Source organism: Diabrotica virgifera, chromosome 1 (genome assembly GCF_917563875.1).
Source record: "Diabrotica virgifera virgifera chromosome 1, PGI_DIABVI_V3a".
NCBI lineage: Eukaryota > Metazoa > Arthropoda > Insecta > Coleoptera > Chrysomelidae > Diabrotica > Diabrotica virgifera.
Window position 1 is genome coordinate 249,943,682 of NC_065443.1, and position 23,047 is coordinate 249,966,728.

Consider the following 23,047-nt stretch of genomic DNA (forward strand, 5'->3'; position numbering starts at 1 on the left):
GGTGCTTTGATTGTGTAGTAATTTCCAGTCAATTCTGACAACTGATCTTCCCAAAAACGAAATTACTAACGTCAGTGTCAAAGTGAATCTCGATAGAGCGAATTCAGTATACAAAAACTTATGAACTAGATAAACGAGCTATATTAAGAGCATACAGTAGAACATCATCAATATAACTTCGTGAGATAGTATCATACCTTTTTTCGAAAGTTCAGTGAAACTTTGGCAAAAGTGCGTTGGTATTGTTTGACATAACTTGAAGATTGTGACATTAACTCATAGATGCGCTAAATGGAAGTAATAGAAAACAATGTTATTATTAGTAAACAAAAATTTATAAAAATAAAACAAAATACGTGAAAAATCTATTAAATGCGTGTATTTTGGTTTTTCAACGAAAACTTTTCGTTTATAAATTTGCAAAAGTCTGTGTGTTATTGCGTTGCCGCTCCTGCAATACTTAGAGCAGGTGTATCGATGGATACTTATGTAGTTTTGCCTTCTGAATCCAAATCTGAAAACGGCATTTCGATATATCTAACCTTCTTCGAGATAATCGACCTCGAAGTCTAAAATGTGACGTCACAATCCGGTTATCTCCTACAGACGCACTAAACGTCAGCTCAAATGGTTGATTAGGAAGTAGGCTACTTTTTTTAAATCTCGATTTGCCAAGCATAGATTATTTACATTTGAGTTTGACACTTCGTGAATGTTAAACTAAATTTTAAATTAAGTATTAATAAACCATCAATGACATTTGATAGTGAATTTAATTATTATATAAAATAAATAAGATGTTCAAAAATACAATTTGAGTATAAATATTTTAAAAGCAATAATTTATTAACAGTTTTAAAAAGGTTTATACCAGTATAAATACGTCCTCCCCTTTATGATAAATGGACTGTTCCATTTGCTATAAAATTAAAATATTATGTATATACCTAGTCGTTCCCTAAACTCGACACAACTGGCTAGTGATTGTAGAAGGTAATTTTTTTGTTTTTTGAGAATTTTGCCGAAATTGGCAAAATTACTAATTATTTAGTAATAATTATTAACTATTTAGAAATTATTTTTTTGTCGAATTGGCAAAATTATTGACTAAAATCACTAGCCAGTATTGTGTCTGTGTACATCCTTCTAATGGAAAAAATATTTGAAGATTTTTCTCAAATTATGGATACCAAGAACATTTTCATTTATAACTCTTTTATTTTTAATTTGACAAATAAAAGTTATTCTTCATAAAAAGCTCTTCATGTTCTAAGATTTATGATGCAACCATAATATATAAGGTGTCCCAAAAGTAGGGGAACGGTCGAATATTTCGCGAACTAAACATCGGATGGAAAAACTGAAAAATACGTGTTCAATCATTTTCAAAAATCTATCCAATGACACCAAACACCAACACACCCCCTGGAGATGGGGTGGGGGGTAACTTTAAAATCTTAAATGGAAACCCCTAGTTTTTCTTGCAGATTTGCATTCGTTACGTAAAAGTAAGCAACTTTTATCCAAGACATTTTTTCGAACTGTGGATAGATGGCGCTATAATTGGGAAAAACGATTTATCCTGATACCATAGGTAAATTATAGAAACGGTCTAATATCTCGAGAATTACACTTCCAAATAAGAAACCAAAAAACAGGTTTTTAATATTTTTCGAAAACCTATCGATAAACACTAAACATGACCCTCCAACCCACCCCCTGGAGGTGGGGTGAGGGGTAACTTTAAAATATTAAATAGCAACCCCCACTTTTTATTACAGATTCGGATTTGTCATGAAAAACTAAGCAACATTTATTCGAAACATTTTTTAGAATTGTTGATAGATGGCGCTTTAATTGGAAAAATACGATTTATTAGCGCCATCTATCAGCATTTTTAAAAAATGTTTCGAATAAATGTTGCTTAATTTTTCATGACGAATTCGAATCTGCAATAAAAAGTTTGGGTTGCTATTTAAGATTTTAAAGTTACCCCCCACCCCACCTCCAGGGGGTGGGTTGGAGGGTCATGTTTAGTGTTTATCGATAGGTTTTTGAAAAATATTAAAAACCTGTTTTTTGGTTTCTTATTCGGAAGTGTATTTCTCGAGATATTAGACCGTTTCTATAATTTACCTATGGTATCAGGATAAATCGTTTTTCCCAATTATAGCGCCATCTATTCACAGTTCGAAAAAATGTCTTGGATAAAAGTTGCTTACTTTTACGTAACGAATGCAAATCTGCAAGAAAAACTAGGGGTTTCCATTTGAGATTTTAAAGTTACCCCTCACCCCACCTCCAGGGGGTGTAGTGGAGGTTGGTGTTTGGTGTCATTGGATAGATTTTTGAAAATGATTGAACACGTATTTTTCAATTTTTCGATCCGATGTTTAGTTCGCGAATTATTCGACCGTTCCACTACTTTTGGGACACCTTGTATAAAATTTTATTAATTCTATACGAGGTATATAAAAAATATGAATTTCGATCAAGAGTAAACTACCTTTTCGTACTTCCGGGCCTAAAGTGACAACTTCACTCCCTTGTGACAGGTACTAAAGTGTCACATTTAATCCCTCCGGGATTAAATATTGACGAAACTCCCGGAACGATTAAATCACAAACAAACGAATTTAAGGGATATTTTATTGAAAAATATAATTAATTAGAATGGTAATTAACGTTAATATTCAAATTAATATTGTGACAGTTCGTCATATTGACCAGTCTTTCCTGGGTTAATGCAGCAGGTAACTGACGAGTTTACCTTAAGCATTAAATATTTATCATCCGGAGCCTCCCGTAAGAACTGATCTACCTGCTCAGACGTGAGAATTCTTGACTTCTTTGGCTTAAATCCCTCATTTCTTCTCTTCAAAAAAGCTAATAATTTTGGAAATTTACTTATATCAATATCTTCTCTAATGTTAATAACCGATTTCAGCATTGAGTAATGTGCCCAGAGAGTTGAGGCACAAACCGCTTTTGATTTATCATCGAAGTAGACTAACAGCGCATTTTCAGTAGGTTGTCTCACATTTTTTAAGCGGCACCACTTTTTAAAAGCATCGTACTGCTGCTCGTATAGTTTTCTAGATTTCGGTGGTAACAATTCTTCACCTACTTCGGCTGCTCTTTTATCAATATCAGATACACCTTCTTCACTCATGATACCAATAATTATCAATAACAATGTTTCTTTACAATGACACTAGTAATGACAATGTTTCTAAATTATAACTGTCACAACGCAATGTTACTATGGTAACTTATTTTAAAGACAGTTTATTAAATGAGTTGAAGAGAGAAAAAACTGATTGAAATTATTGAAATAATTAATAAAATCATACCGGAAGTACGAAAAGTATCGTATATACCTTGCGACTGAAGTACATTTAATCCTTCAGGTAAATTATGGCCCTCCCTGCGGTCGGGCCATAAACTTTACCTTCAGGATTAAATGTACTACTTCAGTCCCGCGGTATATAATGTACTATTATAGTTCATAACATTTAAATTAGAATGATATAATTCCACATTAAAACATAATGTAGCAAACCGAGCCGGCCCTGTCTTTCCACACCGCGGCATGATCGACTGGTGTCGATTGTACCCGACCCCACTACCACATGGACTCGAGGTGGTGGTAGGTACTCGGAGAGAGGCCAGGGCATTTTCAGTCATTCGACAATTCAACATTCGAATCCAAGACGTTGAAAAGTGAAGACGTGTAATAAAGACTTTAACTCAACGTTTCTTTAAATTTCGATAACTTAATGTTTTTTTTGTATTAAGATTTTAGACTCAATAAAGTTTTAATCATAACATTTACAACTGGCGTCCAACGTAAAGCCTTTTTAAAATTAATATCGTCGTGTTAAGAAATAAGAATTGCAACGATTCCGCTTAACATTGAACACGTGCAGATTTACGGCAAAACATTCGCAAAGCAGGCTTTGTTTAGTTCACTTATCCGCATTGAAAAAATCCAATTGAAGACACCCGACAAAACATTCGCTTTATGGAGCTTTGTTTAGTAGTTGTTTTCATAGGAAATAATTAGCAAATTCTAAAATAAAGGTAATTGAAGACACCCGACAAAACATTCGCTATCTACGGCTTTGTTTAGTAGTTGTTTTCAATAATAATAACAAATAATATTCAAACTTGTAACTGAATAGTAAATTCAATTGAAGACACCCGACAAACATTCGCCTTTGTGGCTTTGTTAGTAGCTGTTTTTGGAAATTTTGAAATAATTTAATAAACGTGTTGAAGGCGACCAACAGAACATTCGCACTTGTGGCTTTGTTTAGTAGCGTTTTCAATACAAAAACGAACATTTCTACATATTACCTATTAACAAATATTTTAAACGTGTTGAAGACATCAGACGAAACATTCGCCTTTCGTGGCTTTGTTTAGTAGCTGTTCTCAACACACATTATATTATATTCAAATTTTACTTTGGCTTGCAGATCGTGCAATAAAACATTCGCTAGCTTTTCATTGTTTTGTCAGTTCTGTACGTTTCAAACAAGCGTCGACAAGAATTCGCTTTGCGACGATTTGTATAATTGTGATAACCCGTAAGCGACGACTACACCAAACGTGGCCGATCCAAATCAAAACGCGACACTTAGAAGAAGTCCAAGATTTGCTGAAAATATGACTACTATAACTATGTCTGCGGATCAATTTAATGAATTACTTAGAACAGTCGCAGCCAGTCCAGGCACCAACAATTCCAGCGGTAGTTTTAGTAAATGCACCGCACGTTTTAGCGGTAAACGATGTCATAATACAGTTGAAACATTCATAACAACGGTGTCAATTTATAAAGAAATTGAAAAGATTTCAGAAGCAGACGCACTGAAAGGGTTACCTTTACTGCTTACTGACAATGCAGCTGTATGGTGGCAAGGCGTCCAGAACGAAGCCAAAACCTGGAACGACGCTACCCAATTACTTAGAACAGCATTCTCACCATCTAAACCTGCACACCAAGTTTATGTTGATATATTTAACAATAAGCAACAATCCAACGAAACCATTGATGAATTCGTTACGCAGAAGAGGGCGTTACTCGCTCAACTGCCCCTCAACAGACACGACGAACAGACCCAATTGGACTTAATATATGGATTGCTGAGTCTCCACATACGGAAAGAAGTACCCCGAAATAAAATAACCACGTTCAGTGAGCTTTTAGATAAAGGCCGACAATGTGAGGAGATTCGCAAAGAAGCTATCCCAGATAAAGGAATAGACGAGAAACAAGGCACTTCAACAAAACGCAAGCCGGCACGATGTGGATTTTGCCACTTCAAAGGCCACACAACTGATGTGTGTAGAAAGCGGCAGACTAAAGAAAATGAAAAGCATCCCGGTACCGACAAAGCACCTGATACGCAGAATTCAATGAAAGAATTGCCCCAAACCAATAATGGTATCATATGCTATGGATGTGGCAAGGCCGGTTACTACAGAAGCAATTGTCCAGTATGTACAGCTTCGCGACCTAACGTAAACACCCAAGCTGTGAATTTTTACTCCTTCAATACACTACAAAGCTTAAGCACTCAAGTACCGACAATACCAATAACAGTACAAGGCATCCGAGGCATTGCGCATATAGACACTGCAGCCAGGACTAGCGTCGCTGGTAGATCTCTCTATGAGTGCTTGAAGAAGACACCATCTGTTATTTTCAAGAAATCGGAAGCTACGGTAACCCTAGCCGATGGTTCTAACCAAATGCAAGAGCTGCTTAGCACCACAGTTGAAATAGATATTGAAACCAGAACTTTTCAAATAAACTTTATAGTTCTACCGAACGCTTCAGATAATCGAACACTTCTGGGAATCGATTTTCTCGAGAAGGCGGCCATGACCCTACACATACCACAAAGGTGCTGGTCTTTTGCTGATAAACCAGACCAATTTTTTGAGTTTCTGCTAAACAAGCACCCTCAAAAAAAACTGTATATGCTACAGGGGTTAGGCAAGTAAGGTCACCGTTTCTCGACATTTTTACATCGCCATTACCGGAAGAGCAAAGTTATAATCTATGCGAGCTAGAACTACCAAATGTACCAACACAGATACCATTAAAAGAAGTATTTCAACACAATGACTTATATTCGCCAGATGCTATTGATGAAATATTCAAAGACTCGATACCTTCCCTATATAGTAGTCCACCTCGTGATCCTCGAAAAAGAAGAAGGTTCGAAATATTTGGCATAGACGTTGTATTGAATACGGAAGAAGCCTCCGGGCTGACCGAAGGACAAAGGGACATTTTCAATACCACGCTGCTACGGTTCCAAGACATCTTCGCTGAAGAAGGTCCGCCAACGTGCTATGCTCAGCACCGGATCAACACAGCAGATCATGCTTCAATAGCCAGTGCCCCTTACAGGCTGAATTCATCCCGCCAAGCGATCCTTCGCGACAAATTAGATGACATGCTAGCAAAAGGCATTATTGAAGAGAGTGACACCCCTTGGGTATCTCCAGTGGTCTTGGTTCCCAAAAAGAACAACGATCTTAGAGTATGTGTAGACTACAGACGCCTGAACAGTATTACGATCCCGGATCACTACCCGTTACCTAGAGTCGACGATCTATTACACGCCGCAAAAGGTTGCCCATATATGTCAAGCCTTGACCTTCAGTCAGGATATTGGCAGATCGAGATCCACGAAGAAGATAGAAACAAAACAGGATTCATAACTCCATTTGGAGTCTACCGCTTTAACCGAATGGCATTTGGTCTTTGCAATGCCCCTTCAACGTTCCAACGACTGATGGACCGTTTTACAGCCAGTCTGCACACAGTGTCACTACTAACATATTTAGACGATTTAATAATAAGATCTGTTAGCTTCGAGCAGCATATCTGCGACCTAGAATTGGTCTTTGAACGTCTTATACAATATAGACTTAGAGTAAACCGACTAAAATGCAACTTTAGTTGCGCTACTATCCCATACCTGGGACATATAATAACAAGAGATGGAATCAATATGGATCCAAGTAAAACGGAGGCGATCGTGTCGTTACCGGCACCAAAAACCGTTAAACAACTTCTTTCGTTTATACAAACATGCTCGTGGTATAGGAGATTCATACCGAACTTCGCTCATATAGCCCGACCATTAACCAATCTCACCAAAAGGAAATCCATCTGGAAGTGGGGTGAGCAAGAAGGGAGAGCCTTCGATAGTCTTAAGATGTGCCTGCCCACGTCACCTATTCTGAGACAAGCTGATGATGCTATCCCTTTTATAATTAAAACAGATGCTAGTGCCTACGCAATTGGAGCAGTTTTGGTCCAGGGGGAGAAGGAGGAAGAACATCCCATAGAATATGCAAGTCGCTTACTCACCAGTGCGGAAAGGAATTACTCGACGACGGAGCGAGAAGCCCTCGCTATCGTGTGGGCTGTAGCCAGGTTTAGGGGATATATAGAAGGCGCAGAAACCATTCTCATAACCGATCACCAGCCGCTTAGATGGTTAATGACACTAAAGACTCCCAGCGGTCGATTAGCAAGATGGAGCTTGCAGCTACAATCCTACAATCTAAAGATTCAGTACTCGCCTGGTAGAACCAATACTGTTGCCGACTTTCTATCTAGGCCGCCATGTTCACAGCACACTGAAAACTGTAGCGTATGCAGCGTGCAGATCGACTTACCCGTACGAAGCGAAAAAGAGATCCGCGAGGAGCAATTGGCAGACGCCGAATTGAAAATCATAGTGAATGCATTAGAAAACATAGAGGATTTGGAGGCACACCAAAAATGGTTCAATCGAGGATACCTGTTGCATAAAGGCGTACTCTATCGATACAGTGAAGAACAGGAAGACGACGACGCCAGATTGGTAGTTCCCGAATCCCAGTGGAATAATATTTTACAAGCATACCATGACGATCCGACAGCAGGACATTATGGTGTTGAGAAGACCTTCCATAGAATCTCAAGACGGTACTACTGGCCGAAAATGAGGCAGTGTATTACCAAACATGTTGCCCACTGCCTAGACTGTCAAAGATATAAATTAGCCAACAGGAAACCCCCTGGATTAATGCAAACATCCACAACTAACCAGAGATTTGAAGTACTAGCCATCGACTTATTCGGACCTCTGCCCACATCCAAAAGAGGCAAACGGTGGATTTTTATTGTAGAAGACACGGCAAGTCGCTGGGTGGAACTATTCTCGTTGACCGACGCAACCGCTGAAGCTTGTGCACAAGTCCTTTTGGAGGATATATTCCTGCGTTATGGTCTACCCCGCAGAATTTTAAGCGACAATGGGGTACAGTTCGTTTCGGCCGTAGTTCAGCAGCTTACATTTTGTTTGGGAATCAAACAGTCCTTTATTCCCATGTATCACGCCGAAGCTAATCCCGTTGAAAGAAAGAACCGAGACTTGAAGGTTCAACTTGGAATATTGGTTGGAAGAGAACACACAACATGGTGTGAACACATACCCGCCATACGTTTTGCCTTAAATACAGCAAACTGCCAGAGCACAGGCTATACTGCCGCCTACCTAACTTTCGGACGCGAGCTCCGAACTGTGCAAGAAGTAACTAATGATTTAAGTGTCATAGTACAAAACGAAAACTTCGTTGCAGAGATTACCCCCAGGTTGCAGCAATTAGCAACCTCACTTAAGCTTGCACAGAGTATTACTGAAGAGCGTCAAGATCGTAATCAAGCATATGAAAATGCGAAACGACGGCCTGACCCAAAGTATAAACAAGGTGATAAGGTGTTACTACGCTGCCACTTCCTCATCAATACGCAGCAGGGGTATTCTGCTAAACTTGCCCCTAGAAGGAACGGACCGTATGAAATCTTAAAGCAGCATGGGCCTACAAGTTATACAATCGTAGACCCCAGGGACAAGAGCACCCCACTAGGTGTATACCACTCTAGCGCCCTTACTCCATTTCAGGAGGGCGACACTATTACGGTTGAGCCCGTAAGGACACTACGTAAGCGAGGACGGCCCAAGAAACAGGGACCAGCTACCCATACTCCTACAGAGTCTTCTCGAGCTACTCCAACTACTGGCGACTCGTCGAGACGCCTTCCTCGCCAGAGGGGGAGACTGTAGCAAACCGAGCCGGCCCTGTCTTTCCACACCACGGCATGATCGACTGGTGTCGATTGTACCCGACCCCACTACCACATGGACTCGAGGTGGTGGTAGGTACTCGGAGAGAGGCCAGGGCATTTTCAGTCATTCGACAATTCAACATTCGAATCCAAGACGTTGAAAAGTGAAGGCGTGTAATAAAGACTTTAACTCGACGTTTCTTTAAATTTCGATAACTTAATGTTTTTTTTGTATTAAGATTTTAGACTCAATAAAGTTTTAATCATAACAATTACAATAATTATTAATTCTAAACTACTTTTCATAATAGAAATTTTCCATATTATGAATTAAAATACGTAAATATACAAAGTTTTCGTTATGACAATGCTCGCATTTTCAGCTTGTTTTTTATTTAAATTTAAAATATTACTTTTTAACTCTTGATGATATTTCTAGACTAAAAAATCCTCCTGAAGACTGTATACACTCGCATTAGAATACGAAATATTTTAAAGTAAAATATACCTACCTATAAGTAAAACTCACAATTAACAATAATCTATTTTTTCAAATAGTCCAACAACTTAGTTCTATTACACAAAAATATAATAAATTAACTATAAATAAACACTACTTTCCTATGATACAACATTAACGAATTCTTAAAATAATACACTACTGCACTGAACAGATATCGACAAAGATAACAGAACAGATAAGAGAAAATCTGACGGAGGTTTGTCAAAATGACAGTGACAATTTCTCTATGTTGCCTAGTTAGTTATAATATGTTCGATTTCTTGTTAGAAATAAAAATTTTTAGTAGATCCAAAATGACACAAAATCTAGGCATGGGATAAAAAAGTTTATTTGAAGAAAGTTTATTTTTTTTTGTTCTTTTTAACTCGGCGGTACAGGCTCGTTTTCTAATATTGTATTTAATTACAGAGTAATTTCCACATAATAATATATTTCTCAAATTGGGCTCTGCACCGCCATTCTTTATTATATTACGAATATCTGTGCCAAATATCTCGACAAAATATTCAAAATTACAGCCGCAATTTTGGACCGCGTTTGTTGCTACCTGTTGATCGCTACTGTTGCCTCTTAAGCTGTGGTGCTACAGAGTAGTAGGAAATGGACACAAAAAAGTTGGACTCTATCTGGACAGGTTCGAATTCTATCAAGAGCATAGTCTTGCGTGTCTTTATTTTTACAGAATATTTTTTTATTATATAAAATAGAGTAAAAAAATGATAATTACAGTAATTTTCATAAAGGATTCATTAACTAAGTAAGAACTAATAAATATTGAACTTTAAGTGATGAAAATTATTATAAGGTCTTACTAAATATATCTATGTTGGGCTAGCTAGGTATTTATATCGAGCCACAAACTTTGTTATAAGTTAATATTATTGCATAATAGAGATTAATGTTGTTACATTATTTAGTAGACTACGAAAATATTAAACAGACTCTAAGTTGTTGATAAAAAATGGAATATATTAATCCTCATCATCCTTAAAGATTAATGACCTGAGAATAAGAATCTGTGACGATCTTCTAAAAACAGGCGGCATATTTTGCGTACATCGTTTTGAACCAACTTCTGGTTTTCTGTCTGTTCTTTTTGCTGATTTTGTCGTTTCATTATTTTGATAACGTTTAGAAACTTTCATTTCACATGGTTTTGCGGTACCCAATTTGTTTGCTATTTCTTGATATGTGTAACCTTCTTCACGAAGGGCAATTATTGCTTTGGCTCTCTCCTGGTGAGCTGCCAATACATTTAGGGTTTGTGGGAGCCTTTTTCGTCGAATGGACACTGATTCCTCTTGACCTGACTAACTACCTGACTACTAACTGACGTTACTAATAAACATTGGTAGTCACAGGAAACAGTACAGTACTGTTCCAATTGAACCCTTCCAATTGAATGACTAAATCATGCCACGACGCCACTCGTCGTTGACTGACTGGTGAAACTCTGGTGCGATACAGTATTGCCAGTGTTGCCATTCAAAAATCTCGAATTTTCGTCGTTTGTGTTGAATCCATTTCCATATTTTATTAAATAATTATGTAAACACGAGAATATATCTGTAGAGTGAGAAATACATCCAACATTAACACATTGCGTGCCACGCTTTAATCGGGTTACTACTCTCAGAGGCCACTGATATCCACGGCCATGAAAGTTAGTCATACGTGTATATAAAAAATGAGCGACCTGGCGAAATATCTGTGTCTCTCATACCGGGTGATGAATTGGAAAACGGGCCATAGGAAACTATGTAAAATTCTAAGCTGCTGAATTCCTGCTTCCCTAATTATTTTACATCAAAAGACATTAGAAACTATTTGTAGAGGATTGAAATCTGTATTGAAAACAATTGTTAAAATTGTTCTACGAATTAAACATATTCCAAAATTTTGTAAAAATGTAATACATTTTTCAGTTTTCAGCCCAAAATTAGGCCACACACAGTGCAATAATGTGTCACAATGAAGTTATTATTTTCACATTTTTGAACTGTCAATATTTTTATTTTATCATTTATTGTTTAAAAACAATACAGTTGATAAGATACCCTCAGTTGCGGAGAAAATATTAATAATAAAGATTTTTTATTCAGTCAATGGTGTGAGCATTGTCAGTTAAATTAAGTTAAAGTAACGTGTGGCGTGGCCTAACTTTTACACACATACCTACTGCGGCAAATGTATTATATTTTTCAAAATTTTGGAATGCGTTTAAATCGTAGAACAATTTTAACTTTTGATTTTAATACAGATTTCAGTTCTCTACAAATATTCTCTCATGACTTTTGATGTAAAATAATTAGGGAAGCAGGAATTCAACAGTTTAAAATTGTACATTGGGTTTCCTATGGCCCGTTTTACGATTCACCACCCGGTATATGAGCGGCGTGGCAGGCAATGTGTTAAACAGAAATATAAAACAGTAGAATAGAAATGTAATTGTGTTGATAAACCTAAAATCACAATCAGAAGAACTATTTTTGCCACTAGTTTATACGCATATGAGATCTTAATGCACTATCATCAATATAATCTCAAAAATATTATGATTAAAACATCCTCGAATGTGCATCCATCAAAAATCATTATTTTACCATTTCTTTATCTTTTCCTTGTACATACTTTTTTAAGTTTTTTTTTTATATATTTTTTCAGGTTAGCATTCTTCGAAAGGAACTTCACTTTCCTTACGCAGAAGCAATTGATTAGTGAAGCAACTAGTCATTATGTAGGACAAGCTATTAAACAATTTTATGTGTTAGTTTTGGGATTGGATGTCTTAGGAAACCCATACGGCCTAGTATTAGGTATTACCAAGGGTGTTGAAGATTTGTTTTATGAACCATTCCAGGTAAGTAGAATAAATCGATTACATATACAGATTTCATTAAAATTTTTGCGCATCTATCTTCCGTTCTTTTTTCATCAATTTTGTGTAACAGTCTGTTTTTCTAGTTTTCTGGTAATGACTTTGTGAAAACAGGGATACGCAAATATAACAAAAAATAGTGTACAGCTCCGTGACGGCTTCCGGGAAAAAAATTTTATGGTCCCATATACCGAAAAGATTGGTCATAAATTAAACCACATATTCTGAGACCAAAAATAGTTCGATTGAACCTAACTTACCATAGTACAAATGTGCACATAAAAATTTTACAGCCCTTCGAAGCTACAAAATAAAAATTGATTTTTTCCAATATATTGAAAACTATAGAGATTTTTTATTAAAAATGGACATGTGACATGTGGCATTATTATGGCAGTTACATCTTAAAAAAATAACAGTGAAATTTGTGCACCCCATAAAAATTGTATGGGGGTTTTGTTCCCTTAAACCCCCCAAATTTTTTGTACGTCCCAATTAAAATATTATTGTGGTACCATTAGTTAAACACATTGGTTTTATAACTTTTTTGCCTCTTAGCACTTTTTCGATAAGCCAGTTTTTATCGAGATATTTTAAACATTTGTAAAACCCACCACATATTATTTGTATTTGGTTAAGTAAGATTATAGAAACCTGGCAATACTATTATGAAAATAATATTTCATAATCTTACTGGTGTTACATTCACACATAATATGTGGTAGATTTTACACATATTCAAAATACCTCGATAAAAACTGGCTTATCGAAAAAAATTAATAAGAGGCAAAAAACTTTTCAAAACATTGTGTTTAACTAATGGCACCACAATAATAATTTAATTGGAACGTACAAAAAAATGTGAGGATTTTAAGAGAACCCCCATAAATTTTTTATGGAGTGCACAAATTTCACTGTTACTTTTTTTTAAGATGGTGCTGACCTTAGATTAATGAAAACCCCGAGATGTAACATCGTTCATTGCGCAGCGTGTCAAATTCTTCTTTATCCCTACCTAAGCGATTCCACCAATTGGAGTCGACATTAGCTTCGTATCGTGACGAGAACCGCTGATAATGTTCGAAGCTCTAAATTCCAATGCCGCTTTGTTTACATTCGACACCACGGTGGTATTATGCCAGATTGTTTGTAATTGTAAAAAGTACTGAGTTACTTATTTTAGCACTGTATTGCTTTGTTTATTTTTTTTAAATATATGCTCAATAGTTGATTCTAAATATGATTTATATTAATGCAATGTAATATAACTTAAAAAAAAACTTTTTTTGGGGTTAATTAGATCAATGGGGGGTTATAACAATAATCCAACTGCTACACAGTTTAAGGCAGCTTATAAAAAATGTTAAAACATTTAGAACTAAGGGATAGTTTTGAGGAAATTGTATTCCTTTAGAACTGAAAGTTATTATATACATTTCAGGATATGTCATTTATAAAATATCGAGAATTTTGAAATGTGAAGATTGTGTAAACGCACTTATAGGAGACCGAGCAGACTTGTTGATATCATTCATCAACCAAAGAGATACATTAAATTTAACTTATCCATCCGAAGATGTTGTTATTATTTGCTCTACTGCCGAAAAAGTGCTACAGTGCCACATAAACGTTAATAAACGTATTAATGTTAATATCCAAATATTAAAAGAATTAACAGAACAATTATTATTTAAGAACTTAAAAACAACCATTTCAAACATTATTCCTTTTTAGAGTCACATTATTCCAATTTATTAAAATTAATAATTTTCACCTACATTAACGTCCGAATTCATTATTATAATAAAACAATTATAGATAGTGATACTAGTAAAAGTAAAATAATTATTCATAATAAAATGACATTATTTTCTGGACAATAAAAATATTTTTTTGTTTTTGATCATTGATTATTTTTATTGTAAAACTTTATGTTATAAATATACGGTAAACAAAAGTATATTTCAAACGTGTGCATATCCTACATTAACATATTAATTTTAAATTTAAGATAACTTTTTGTTTTTTGTGATTAGTCAATACTATTAGTGTAATTAGTTAAATAAGTGTATATTAATTTGTGTTATATTCGAAACTAATTCAATAAATATTATTAATTATTCTGAATCCAACTCTGTTTTATTCATGTAGAAGCTCCCCACCCCAGCGATTCTGTTTAGAAACAAGGCAACATTCGCACAGCTATCTAAATAGGTTCATGTTACATCTCGGGCTGTCCTGACATAAGAATGCTACATGTCAATGTTCAATAAAAAATCTCTAATAGTTTTCGATATGTTGGAAAAATCGATTTTCATTTTGTAACTTCAAAGAGCTGTAACTTTCTTATGTGCACATTTGAACTAAGGTAAGTTAGGTTCAATCGAACTATTTTTGGTCCCAGAATATGTGATTTAATTTATGACCTACCTTTTTAGTACACCCTGTATAATGGATGATCGGATTTATATGTCATTTAGTATATTATTCAAACATTTATCGCTTATTAGATGCCATTTTGTCTTTAACTTTTCTCTCTTTATAATTCAGACACTAACCAATATCTCAAAAATTTTTCTCGTCTTAAGGGTGCGATCCAGGGACCAGGTGAATTCGTCGAAGGTTTAGCGTTGGGAGTCAGGAGTTTGTTCGGACACACTGTAGGTGGTGCTGCAGGTGCTATGTCAAAGATTACCGGAGCTATGGGCAAAGGTATCGCTGCTCTCACCTTCGATGACGACTTCCAAAGGAAACGAAGAGAAAAGCAGAACAGGAAGCCCCAGAACGTACAAGAAGGTTTAGCTCGAAGTGGAAAAGGTTTGGTTATGGTAAGTTGTTACTAGAAACATAAATCTACTGGATTAACTTTTTGTGTATCTAGACCTTAACTTAAATTATCTCTTGCAGGGTGTGTATTCTGGTGTAACTGGAGTATTTACAAAACCAGTGGAAGGTGCCAAGGAAGAAGGAGTGGAGGGCTTCTTTAAGGGTTTAGGAAAAGGAGCTGTAGGCCTAGTTACCCGTCCAGTTGCTGGTGTCGTGGACTTCGCCAGTGATTCGTTAGATGTAGTCAAAAGAGCAGCCGAAGGTAAGATACAAAGTTTTGTTAAATAATCCTTCTTCTCGAAGCACTACAACCCGGGGTGGGTCTTGGCTGACACTGCACAACACGCTTCCATCTCTAAGGGTAAGAACAGAACAAGTAGGTCGAGGTGGAGGTGTAGGTCGCGGTGGATGCTACTAGTTAAGTCGCGGTCGATGTCGACAGCACATAGCAAGGAGGTCATCTGCGCTGTCAGTCGAGCTATAACCACTATCAAGTGATGTATTTTAATGAAATTTGAATGACAAAAAGACTGTGCTTTTGCGATGTTGTGTCGGTCAAGTGATAATAGTGATGAAATGTCAGCTGTAAATAATCAGCTCCTTCATATTTCAAAAATTGACTGTATTTAAGTGCTTTAGAAATCCAAAAATAAACTGAATACAAAAAGATTATATAAAAAGTATCAACTCAGATAGCGCAGGTAATGACAACTTGGCTTCGAACGGACCAATCACAGGGAAGCATCCTTGTAGGCCGCGGAGTAGACATCCATGTAAAACAAACTCATTTTATTTTCAAAAGCATCGATGTAAACCTCCACCGCGACCGACACCTCCACCGCGACCCACTTGTTTTGTTCTTACCCTAACGGTCGTCCATGTTAGTTGGGTCAGTGGGTAGCCCCATTGTTTTTAAGCCTGACCATATATTGTCTCTCCATCGCATTCGTGGGCGTCCTAAAGGCCTTCCTCCCAGATTAACTTGGCAAAACGGTTATTAGGGAGTTTGTGGACATCTTAGACGTTGGGATTTAATTTCTTGGACTACGTCGCTCGCCCTATACATCTGCTTGACCTCAGCATTTGTTCTCATTCGGTATTGATTGCTATTAGGATCGTGATAAGGTCCAAAGATGCTTGTGAGGATTTTTCTCCCAAAACATCTTAAGTTTTCTTTCAATTGCTTTGGTCAGTGTCCACATCTCACACCTATACATGAGCACCGGTCTAATCACTGTTTTATAATATATATTCTGATCTTTGATGTTCGTGTTAGGCTCTTACATTTAATAGTATTGTGGATGTTATACATACATTTGGTTGTTGCCTGAATTCTCCCTTTAATATCTTCCGTGATATCGTTATCTGCAGTGATTGTTGCTCTGAGATATTTAACACTCCACTCTTTCAAAGTTATTTGAATGAATTGTAAATCATTTTGCCCTATTCTACCTCAAATTTACTGAAAGTCTGCTTCATATTGGTAACTGTGTTTCCCACAATGTCAATATCATCCGCCGATGCTAGTAGTAGACGGAGAGGCAGCGCTGAAAAATCTGTTTGAATTTACTAAAGCTAAATTTTTCACAATTGATTACTGTAATTGTGTAGAGAAACATACTGCGGTCGGTCAAGCGAAACGTAGAACAAGGGTTACTGAGAGGGTATCAAAGTTGCTTTCCTACGAAGGTAATTATTTCAATTTACTAAAGCTGAAAATCAGTATACACATTCTAAATTAAACATAAATAAAAGTTATTATAGTCGGTCAATCTGATTGGTGTACCTCAATTTATATCCCACTACACAAAAAAGAAACTACCACCAGATGTGAAAACTGCTGTATGACGGGACAGAGCCGGTCGGTCGGCCCCAATGAATGTACACGGTTATTCACTATATTTTGACCCCCTTGATATCCGATTTTAATCCGATTTATCCTTGATTTTATCCGAAAGATATTCGATTTTTTAATTATGATTTTTTGACATATATATCGTACTAGTGTATAATCGAATATTTTTTTAAATGAGAATAGGGGTCGTGTGCTAGCTCATTTAAAAGGTTATTCAATTCTCTATACAGTACTATAAACATTAAGATCATTATTTATACAGGGTGTCCAAAAAAATTTTGAATTGTTAATTAAACAATTAATTTAATTAAAACATTTTTTTTGTATACCCTGTGTAATTAATCATGTTAATGTTTTTATTACTGAATATGGAATTGAATAACCTTTCAAATGAGCTAGCACTCGACCCCTATTCCCATTTAAAAAATAGTCGATTACGTCATCACGCCCAAATGGATGACGTCACTAGTACGATATACAGCGTGTCTACTTAAGTTGGAAACATATGGGAAACTTTTTTGTTATGCATTTTACGAAAAAAATTTATTCTTTATAAAAAGTTCTGCATGCTCTAAAACCTAAGATTCAATCATCAGATATCAAATGTTCTCAATATTATACGAGGTATGTCAAAAAATATGAACTTCGTTCAAGAGTAAAGTACCTTTATTTCTCTCAATATCGAAAATTCTTATTATGAAAAGTTGTTTGGAAATATAAACTAAGATCAAATATGCAATTACATTGTTCTAATTGGAAAAAAATATTTTCCAAATTTTTCTCAAATTTATTGATACTTCGTTTTTATTTATTACACATACGATAACTCTTTTATTATTACTTTTACGAAAAAAAGGTATTCTTTATAAAAAGCTCTGTATGTCCTAAGGCCGAAGATGCAACCATCAGATATCACATTTTATTAATTTTTTACGAGGTATGTCAAAAAATATGAATTTCACTCAAGAGTAAAGTACCTTTATTTTTCATAATATTGAAAACGGCTATTAAAAAAGTTGTTTAGAATTAAAAACTATGTTTTGATATGCAATAACATCCTTCTAATTGAAATATTGTGAAATATAAAGGTACTATAATCTTCAGCGATTTTCATATTTTTTGACACACCTCGTATAAAATTAATAAAAGTTGATATATCATGGTTGTGTCTTAGATTTTGGACCATGCAAAGCTTTTTATGAAGAATAACTTTTGGTCATAAAATGAATAATAAACGAGTTATCATATTTGTAATAATTAAAAACGATGTTGGGTATCCATAACTTTGAGAAATTTTTTTTTCCAATTAGAAGCATGCAATTGCATATTTGATCTTAGTTTTTAATTCCAAACAACTTTTTATCATAAGAATTTTCGATATTGAGAGAAATAAAGGTACTTTATCCTTGACCGAAATTCATATTTTTTGACATACCTCGTATAATATTGAGAAAATTTGATATCTGATGATTGAATCTTAGGTTTTGGGGCATGCAGAACTTTTTATAAAGAATAACTTTTTTTCGTAAAATTAATAATAAAAAAGTTTCCCATATGTTTCCAACTTAAGTAGACACGCAATATGTCTATATATATATATATATATATATATATATATATATATATATATATATATATATATATATATATATATATGTGTGTGTGTGTGTGTGTAGACCATATGTCAAAAAATCATAATTTAAAAATCTAATAACTTTTATATTATATATTTTTTTCTAATTCTGTAAATAAATCAGTCTACAAGGGGGTCAAAATATAGTGAATAACCCTGTACATTCACTGGGGCCGACCGACCGACTCTGTCCCGTCATACAGCTGACCGACTATAATAACTTTTATTTATATTTAATTTAGAATGTGTGTACTGATTTTCAACCTTAGTAAATGGATTTAATTACCTTCGTAGGAAAGCAACTTTGATACCCTCTCAGTGACTCCTGTTCTACGTTTCGCTTGACCGACCGCAGTATGTTTCTCTACACAATCACAGTAATCAACTGTGAAAAATCTAGCTTTAGTAAATTCAAAGAGATTTTTCAGCGCTGCCTCTTGGACTATAGCCTTTCCACGTCTGATCCCTTTTATTGCTGGTAAATACTACTTGATATTATACTTTATTTTTTCTTTATACTGTCTCTCGGGCGACTCATACATTATCCATATTATAACAATAAGTTTATTTTTACGTTTCCATTTACACTTCGTAAATCGTTCTCAAAATACAAAAAAAATATGAGCCACAAAAAAATAGCCCCAGAACAGTGTTATGCTATTTCTTTTTTTATAAATAACCTATTTACAATCCTTAATCTATTATACTGTTGTTTGTTCGCGATTTTAAAAATTTTAAATTTTTTAGGTGGTGAAGATACGTTAAGACTGCGAGCCCCAAGATTTTTACATTCTGATAAGCTAGTACGGCCCTATAACTTACACGAAGCTACTGGCAACAGATATCTCAACCATATTTCCAAAGGAAAATATGCCAAAACTGACGTTTATGTGGCGCATTATATTGTCGTAGAAAAAAAGGAAGTTTTGTTGTTGACTGACCGCAGAGTGGCTTATCTTATGCATAACGACATCTTCGGAGGATGGCAGGTAAGTGTCACTTTAGCTGTATTTTTTTGTGTGAATTTGATGGCCTTGGCTGAGCCAATTAGCCAGACAATTTATTTTAAAAAGAAACAATTTTTTTTCAATCAGAGGAATTTTTTCTGTATTTCTAAGTCTAAATATATGTACATAACAAACTAATATACTACTATCTAAAAAAATACACTGTTTTGGATGTAAATATTTTTTTTTGTATATATTTCTTTTTTTTGTATTTTTTTATTCTTTTTTTTTTTAATTTTTACTACGCTAAGACATAAACCCGATTCAACATCTCAAAGGTTTACATCTTCTTAGTTTTTTTTCTCTTTTTTTTTTGGTTTTTTTTTGTTTTTTTTTTTGTTTTTTTTTTCTTGTTCTTTTTTTTTAATTATAATATACAATAATTACTTAAATCTACAGGGTTAAAAAATTAACAACAAAACACACATGTTTGTTTTTTTTTTAACAAACATGCCTGTTTTGTTTTAACAAAACTACTTAAATACTGGGATAATTATATTGCTACAATTTATATTTACAGTTTTTGATATGTTCGTAAATTGTTTTTAATGTATTCATATCTTCAGAAAAAATCAAATTGTTCAGGTAGACGGGAAGTGCAATTTTTAAAATATTAAGATTATCATAAAATTTGTTTATTTGTACCGATTGATGGGAACATTCGAGGAGAATATGTAGTAGATCACATTCTTTTCCACACTCACAGTTAGGTGACTCTGTGATACCCAAACTGAACATATGGAGGAGGGTAAGCGCGTGATTACATCTCAATCTATTTATCTCTTATGAAATGGCGATTTGATACAGAATGAAACCATCTTTTTATGGGAATTTCAGGCTGCATAATATCTAAAAAATCTTGCATAAATATGCGAGAAGTGTAAAGTATCTTTTTAAGTGCCGTCTCCCAATCGGAGGTTGGATATCATCATCACTATCTTTACTCTATCTACCGCTGCTCTGAAGATTTTTTTGAATGGCAACCTGCTGTCAATTATTCTCCTATTCTTTTTATATAAAAATGTGATTTTAATAAATACGTTATGAACGACGTGATTTTGCAGTGGGATCTTAGCCTATATATCTTAAATATGAAACAAATTGGTATCCGCTCTGAGCTCGTAGGTAGAGGGATAATTAAAAATTCGCGAGCGCCAGTAGTGACAAGTCAGTGAATTTTAACTGGAAATTTGACGTTCTGCATTAAGAGTTGCATATAATTTTTACTAAATGTCTCATTTAAAAGGCCGAAAGTTCCTTAGAATAAACAAAAAGTTTCTTTTGAACGAGAAATTTAAAATTAAAAATCACACTAAATTTTCTCTTTTTTCACCCATGTAACTGATTTAAATAAACAGAAATTTTCAGGGACTTTTGACCCTCGATAATAATAATACAAAAGAAGAGGATAATAATGTAGTCTTTAATTCTGCGTTTAAATTTTTCAAATATACTTATTGGTTCTCTCGGGATTCGAAATAAATAATGCATTTAAAAAGAGTTGGTGCGAAATTTTACGTTTACGCTCTTAATTAATTATTTAGGTGCAATAAATGCATAATTTAATATTTTAAGAAGTATTATACTATAATTATATTAAATTATTATACTTTTTTGCAGAATAAATTGTTTCTAATATTATCTGTCAACATAAACTTCAAAACGATAAGCAAAATCTTAAAAATAATCATAATTAATAATAAATTCTGTACTTACTGATTGATATTAACTATCGATTACAATCCATTTACTTCTTAACGTTGTAAATATTACACGATAAGAATTAAATAATAAGTTTGAAACAATTATTATCTGCTTTTCTCATTTCCTCTTTAAATTTCCGGCCGAAACAGTAAGTCATCCGCTAGATGGCGATACCAGCCATACCAGCAAAACTCACAGAGGATAGGCAACACATTTCTCTTTCCAGCGAAATTTCCAACGAAAGTTGTACTAGTAATCCGCTAAGTAGGTGGCGATACCAGCGAAGCTCAGGGCGTATAGGAACCAGAGTAAAACCGTACGTTATGAACATAGTGATTTTGCAGTGGGATCTTAGACTATATTTATATCTTCTTAAATATGAAACAAATTGGCATAGGAACCAGAGTAAAACATCTAAACAGCTCTTAACGATATCCTTATCTGTTTCAGATCGAATGGTCATATACCTGGGAAGAAATCACTGCTCCAGGAAAAGTAACCCCCAAAGGTGTTCAAATTACTACCTCAGAAAAGAAGAAGAAGCTGTTCGGTTCTAGTAGTAATACCAAGCTGGTGCTCATCGTTAGCCCTCAAATAAGAGAAGAGATCTGCGAGAAAATGGAGTCCCTTAGGACAGCTTAATTTCTTATGCTTTAAAATGCTTCGGCGTACTTTCTTATTTAATATTTATCTCCAGTTCCAGAAACAATGTTATACATGAAAGACTAATCGTAATGCTTTTGTTTGTTGTTGTATGTGGTCGTTTTGAGTTAATATTTTTCTTTTTAATAATCTAAGCAACAAAAATGTTTCTTTTTGAGTTGAGGATAATGTATTCTACAAATACTAACACCAACGTAATTTTATCCTTTACTCTATATGGGAGGCCAGTCCACAACTGATGTACATTGCACAGATCAGATTCTAAGGGTAAAACATGCCGAAGATACATGGATGAGCGCGGTGTAGGCCGCGATCGCGGTCGCTACATCGATATCAAAACCTTCATTTTCTTATGAGATCGCATATACCAAGGATGTGTCACCGGTTCACCCTCACGACCTTGCATCGCGGTTTACAGCGATGTCGATGCCAAAACAGGATACGGAAAGTATCTTCGGTATGTTGTGCCCGTCATCGATGTAAACCTCGACCGCGATCGCAACCTATACCGCGCTCATCCATGTATCTTCACGTCCATCAAGTTAGCAGAACAAAGTCAGCAGAACACAGTTATTCTTATACCATAATTAAGTGTAAATTAAATGCAAATTTAATGTTTTAAGAAAAAATTTAGTGCTCTTTTCTTTTAAAAGTTATCGCATGTTCTTGCTAACTTGATAATCAAGCTAGCAGAACATGCGATCACTTTTAAAGAAGAAGAGCAATAAATTTTTTCTTGGAACATTAAATTTGCATTTAATGCAGAGAATACTTTGGCATTCAATTATAAATGGTTTATCAAATTTTTGAACTACT

General features: G+C 34.9%; 1 protein-coding gene across 3 annotated transcripts in view; it reads left to right on the forward strand.

Moving 5' to 3' along the window:
* The window catches only part of LOC114329087 (intermembrane lipid transfer protein Vps13), a 176,803-nt gene extending 154,016 nt beyond the window's left edge, over positions 1-22,787 (forward strand). For all 3 annotated transcript variants that reach the window (XM_028278099.2, XM_028278098.2, XM_050648580.1), the window contains 5 exons: positions 12,330-12,525; positions 15,132-15,371; positions 15,451-15,631; positions 19,605-19,846; positions 22,019-22,787. In XM_028278099.2, coding sequence (XP_028133900.2) covers positions 12,330-12,525; positions 15,132-15,371; positions 15,451-15,631; positions 19,605-19,846; positions 22,019-22,210 — 1,051 coding nt within the window. In that variant the 3' untranslated portion in view covers positions 22,211-22,787. The remainder of the gene's footprint in view (positions 1-12,329; positions 12,526-15,131; positions 15,372-15,450; positions 15,632-19,604; positions 19,847-22,018) is intronic.
* The last annotated feature ends 260 nt before the right edge of the window (positions 22,788-23,047 follow it).